General features: G+C 40.4%; 1 protein-coding gene across 1 annotated transcript; it reads left to right on the forward strand.

Moving 5' to 3' along the window:
• Positions 1-599: 599 nt before the first annotated feature.
• acadl (acyl-CoA dehydrogenase long chain) lies at positions 600-5482 on the forward strand. The gene is made up of 11 exons (XM_026159788.1): positions 600-807; positions 2420-2599; positions 2680-2817; positions 3174-3338; positions 3430-3496; positions 3578-3742; positions 4090-4191; positions 4502-4615; positions 4767-4894; positions 4980-5066; positions 5150-5482. Exons 1-11 carry the CDS (start codon positions 719-721, stop codon positions 5241-5243), a joined length of 1329 nt encoding a protein of 442 aa, XP_026015573.1. The 5' UTR covers positions 600-718; the 3' UTR covers positions 5244-5482.
• Positions 5483-5703: the final 221 nt, after the last annotated feature.

Raw genomic sequence — 5703 nt, forward strand, 5'->3', positions numbered from 1 at the left:
GACCGACCCATCACTAGAAGACAAAAGTTAGCGGTCTCATTCTGCTGGTGTTTTTATGGTAGGGTGACCATATTTTGATTTCCAAAAAAGAGGACACTTGGCCCAGTCATGAATAATTTTAATAATACCGTTTGCTTAAAGAAAACGTGAACATATTTAAATGATGTCTTCTCGGTGCGGTTAATGAATGGTGAAATAAAAAATGTCATACAGGCTTTTACAAGTCAACAAGTGCAAAAAGAAGAGGACAGTTGGTAAGCCCTATTTTATGGACTAAACAAATCGTTTGTATTTGTGATATTAACCTAGTTTAAAGCAAATTCCCGCTTTATTTGGACTCAATCATAAGCGAGACCCACCTCACATAACAACCATACTTCTCAGGCGTTCACATTTAAAGGCACCCGTGAAACGAACCGAGTGATGCTGGATCTTATTGATTTATTGCAAAAGGAATCTGGAAGTAAAAGTTATCAGACCTTGTTTCAGTTTTTAAAAGAGGGGAAATTGTTTGAAAGGATTTGGGGGGTTGTTTGTTTTGAGCGACGTTCCAGCCCACACTCCATACCAGTTGGTGGCGGTAATGCACCTTTCAGTTGTTTGCCAACCGCCAATAAAAATGTAGAAGAAGAAGACGACGCGGTGACGCATCTAGTGTCGCTCAAACGATCTTTTCTCTTTTCGTCTTTTTCCTGTGAAGTTGTACTTTGATTCGAATATGTTGGCGAACAGAATAATCGGAACTTGTGTTTTCGGACTGAGAAATGTGTCTGGAAGAGGACGGCCGCTCGCTGCAGTTTCTGCGAGGTAAAAATGCGCAGTTAAAGCTGTTTCTGGTGAGCTGGAGCCGCATCTGTCGATATCAGCGCAAAAAAAATGCATTCAAAGCTGTGAGCGGAACATTTACGCTTTTTTAAGAGATAGTTTTACTTTGCATGATATTAGTAATATTTTTTATATTCCACTGTAGAAGTCGCGGAGCATTTTTATAGTACAGAAGAAGGTCGGACTGTATGATGTGTGTGTGCGCGGTTACCTTTGACACACTTTATTGTGACCTATTGTTTACATGGAGACCTTTAATGTGAAAATCGAAACCAGAATCTCAAAATTTAGTGAACGTTTTAAAATTACAGCAGTCTAAAAATGAAGATACACGAGTTTGGCCATTTTTATCTAAATAAAACATGTTATGGTTGAGAGTTGTTGTTGTTTAAATCGTATTGAAGTCTCCACACATTGAAGTGTGCCTAAAGGTAGTTTGAAAGCTTCCCATATTAAATAAACTGTCTGTGTGCTGAAGAGATGTCAACTGAAGCTGATCTGACAAGGCTGTACATCCATGTAATTCCATGTAAAGTTGGTGTAACCTTTATTTAAGGCGTCATTAAGAAATCATTCTTATTTACAGTGGCAACGAGGGAAGAAAAGCAAAGCAGAGGTAGTTAAAGTGTAAAATCTCACCAGTAAATGTCAGTGGGTTGTAGATTGTAGTCAACAGAGTTTGTTTTCTTACCTCTTCCAATTCAAGTCACTATAAGACAATAGGGGTGGGTGGGTGGGGGGGGGGGGGGGGGGGAATCGATACTGTGTAGTATCGTGATATTTTGTTTGCTAATAATGTATCAATACAGGGACAGCAGAAATCGATATTTTGTTACAAAAAAAGTTTTTGTGGACTGGAACTCTGACTTCAGAGCATGTTGATCCTTTTTCTGAGCAAGAATCCTGACACTGTCCAAATGTGTTTAACTTTTTTTTTGGCAGCAATAAACATGACAGTTTACTTATTTTAATTTAAGACATGTTTTATTTTAATTAAGTTTAAAACTTTTTTATTTAATGTAAAATTATATTTTGTTTTAATTTACTTTCAAATTCTTCAGTTGCTGAATGGGCTGCATAGTTTTTATAAATAGCTATACTTGTACCAGATGGTTGCATTCAGTTCAGTAATACAAACCGTTCAGTTTGTCAACAATAAAACTGACTGAAATGAGAGAAAGACTGAGTGCGAGACTTTGATATTAGATAAAATGAATATTGATAAAGTTTACCTTTATGTACAGAATCTGAATATCGCAAAATATTTTAAAAAATTGCAATAATATCGTATCGTGAGTTAAATATTGTGATAATATCATATCGTGGGATGTATGGTGATTCCCACCTCTATAAGACAACCATATTGTAGTAAGCTAAGCGCTCATTTTTGTGCACTCTATATTTTTAAATATTTGAATAATGTTAACACTTAGCAATTGATTTGCATCAATTAATTATTTTGCAGGATTTCACATTTTTTACCCACGAGTCACCTCAAAAACTGACCGCTGAGTGAGTTAATTTGTCATGGAGCTCCCAGGTCAGGCACATGCTGGCTGTATAGTGACGGATGGTTGAATTTCTGTCCCCACAGATTTCAGCACAATAAGTCTGAGGAGTTCAGGCAGCCCGCATCCTCAGGCCGACCTGAGACCTCTAGCGCCAAATCCCTGATGGACATCGGGACCCGTCGGATCTTCAATGAGGACCATGACCTCTTCAGACAAAATGTGCGGCGCTTCTTCCAAGAGGAAGTAGTGCCTTACCACAAAGAGTAGGTGGAAGTTTGATGACCTACCAAGAATTATTAAAATAAGCCTTTAATAGCTTTACTTCAACTGTTTTTTGTTGCAGGTGGGAGAAGGCAGGTCAGGTGAGCAGGGAGGTGTGGGAAAAGGCTGGTGAGCAAGGTCTGCTGGGAGTAATGACAGCAGAAGAGCATGGTGGCATAGGAGGAGACCTGTTTTCTGCAGCTGTCACATGGGAGGAGCAGTGAGTTGTCCTTCAAACCACCGTTCTATATCTGAAGCTATTCACCGACATTCAGAGAGACTGAAATATTTTAGCAATGAGTTCCAGCTGAGATGTGATTTTAAAAACACAAGAAAGAGAATTAAGCTTTTTCCAAGTGAGGACATGTGATCGATCCATTGCTGCAGTTGTTTTTTTTTTTTATCCAGGTATGATTTTACCACTTCAGAAAGCTTGGAGAACTGTTGCTCAATACCATTTTAAAAAAACAATCACAAGAAAGTAGCTTTAGTGATGATGACCAGTGTATTTGCCAGATCTTATAGTCAGCTATCTCTTCATCCTTCATCTCATCTCTGCTGTCTGCACCACTACAGAATGTATTGCAACTGCACAGGCCCAGGTTTTGCGCTGCACTCTGACATCGTCATGCCCTACATCGTCAACTACGGCAGCAAGGAACAGATCAAACACTTCATCCCAAAGATGACCGCTGGGAAATGTATCGCTGCCATCGCCATGACTGAGCCAGGAGCAGGCAGGTCAGGACTCAATCACAGATTGTAACATCAAGAAATCAGCACACATAATGTCAGGTAGCTTCAGCGACTCAGCTCCTCTATTTTTTTCCAGTGACCTTCAGGGTGTGAGGACGTATGCCAAGAAGGATGGCAGTGACTGGATCCTCAACGGCAACAAGGTACTGAGTCAAGACTTCAAAAGTATCCACTCAATTACATTTAAAGTCCAGTATAGATATTACTCCATCTGACCTCTTCAGGTATTTATTACAAATGGTTGGATGGCAGATCTGGTGGTGGTAGTGACCGTGACCAACCGAGAGGCGAAGACGGCAGCACACGGGATCAGTCTGTTCCTGGTGGAGGAGGGCATGAAGGGCTTTCACAAAGGGCGGAAGCTGGAGAAGATTGGCCTGAAAGCCCAGGTACCAGGGTCATGGAAATATATGAAGTGCCCCTACATCATTTTTTGTGGTCTACAAGTGTAGGTTTAACTGGTTCAGTGTTTCAAAATCAAAAAGAAGTATCTGTCTGAAACAGCTTTTGTGTCTGTGGGACGATCAGACTGCTCTGATTGTTCAGCTGAAGAAACAAAGGCAATTTTGATTGCACATATAACTCTCTTAGCACTTTAAATGTCAAACCTTTACTGTAAATTACAGTTTATACAAATGCATGAGGCTAAAAAGTGACAACAGAACTTTGTCATTTGTGCTACTAAGGATTTATACTTCATTACATCCTCTCACTTGTGTTTCTGCTTCTTTCAAAGGACACAGCTGAGTTATTCTTCGAGGATGTGCGCCTCCCAGCTGATGCCCTCTTAGGAGAACTCAACAAAGGTTTCTATTACCTGATGAATGAACTCCCTCAGGTGAACACAACATTTATGGCATGTTCATATCAGAAACATTTAATGCCTCCACTGAAGGAGTAACTCTCCGTACCTTGAACCTGGGTGGAGATCCAGTCTGGCTGCACCCATATTTTTACAAAATGAAATGCCTAAAACATCTTTATATTCATAACTTGAACCTACAGACATGTATCTTTGGATTTTTAGCCTCATCGTCTTTGTACTTTGGCACTCCTAAATATGTTTTATCACGTGCTTGTACACATCATCTGCATATAACGTCTCACATGGGTTCATTTGACGTCAAACAACCTTTTCCCTTCTCTAGGAGCGTCTGCTGATTGCTGACATGGCCATAGCGAGCTGTGAGTTCATGTTTGAGGAAACCAGAAATTATGTAATGCAGCGGAAGGCTTTCAGCAAAACAGTCGCTCACCTTCAGGTCTTTATAGTAATTCTTTTGGTGAATATTTTTAGGCTATTTCATGTAAGGATATAGTCTGTCCTGATGAGTTCCTATTAAAAGAGGACCAGTTTATCAAATCATCCTCCCAGTCATCATACTATCTGTTTTTTGTCTTTGCGCTCCACAGACTGTGCAGCACAAGCTAGCAGAGCTAAAGACCGAGATCTGTGTGGTTCGAGCCTTCCTGGATAGCTGCCTTCAGCTCCATGCTGAGAAAAGCCTGGATCCTGCCACGGCCTCCATGGCCAAGTATTGGTGAGTTTTTGGAGTTTACCACCTCATGATCTAAAGGCTAAGCTGTGTTGTTGTCACGCGCTGATGTACTTCATCTTATCTGAAGGGCGTCTGACCTCCAGAACAGAGTGGCCACTCAGTGCCTGCAGCTCCACGGAGGCTGGGGGTACATGTGGGAATACCCCATCGCCAAGTTAGTATCACGTAAACATTGCAACAGAGAGCTTTGATTGTTTTGGTTTTTTTTCCAGCTCATCAACATGTTTGCGTTTTCAGGGCATTTGTGGACTCACGAGTTCAGCCTATCTACGGAGGAACCAACGAGATCATGAAGGAGCTCATCGCCCGTACCATCGTCAGCCAGAAGTGAAACTGGGTTGTCGTTTTTTGTAACCTTTTTTTTTTTTTTTTTTTTAAAACAAAACCCACAAAACTGTCAATAAAGATCTCCAGTTTAGTTTTTTTTTCTGTAGGTATTACACTCATATCGTTATGTGAATTATTTTGGCTGTGATAGCCGTGCAGTGGAAGTGTGAATGTGAACACCAGTACGTCCACTGGTTTAATTATACTTGAAATTTTCAGATCAATAAAGGGAATAAAAGAACACTGTTTGCTCTTTGCTCTAATTCTGTAAATGTTCAACCACTGTATTCCCCTTTATGCCCCTTTTAAAGAGAAGTTTTGAGCAGCAGGTGGGCGGAGCTTCTGCACTCACACGACTGTATATGTAATATTAAGGATGGACATACACTGACCTCATGAGTTGAATCTTTGGACATAATAATAATAATTTTAGCATTCAGCATTGCTACAGTACACATATGACA

Source organism: Astatotilapia calliptera, chromosome 23 (assembly GCF_900246225.1).
Source record: "Astatotilapia calliptera chromosome 23, fAstCal1.2, whole genome shotgun sequence".
Classification (NCBI taxonomy): domain Eukaryota; kingdom Metazoa; phylum Chordata; class Actinopteri; order Cichliformes; family Cichlidae; genus Astatotilapia; species Astatotilapia calliptera.

What these genes read in the sequence shown, in the direction of transcription:
- acadl (XM_026159788.1), top strand. Translation starts at nt 719, where the DNA reads ATGTTGGCGAACAGAATAATCGGAACTTGTGTTTTCGGACTGAGAAAT. An exon ending in GTAGTGCCTTACCACAAAGA is followed by an intron (nt 2,600 to 2,679) that starts GTAGGTGGAAGT and finishes TTTTTGTTGCAG; the next exon opens with GTGGGAGAAGGCAGGTCAGG. An exon ending in GCTGTCACATGGGAGGAGCA is followed by an intron (nt 2,818 to 3,173) that starts GTGAGTTGTCCT and finishes GCACCACTACAG; the next exon opens with AATGTATTGCAACTGCACAG.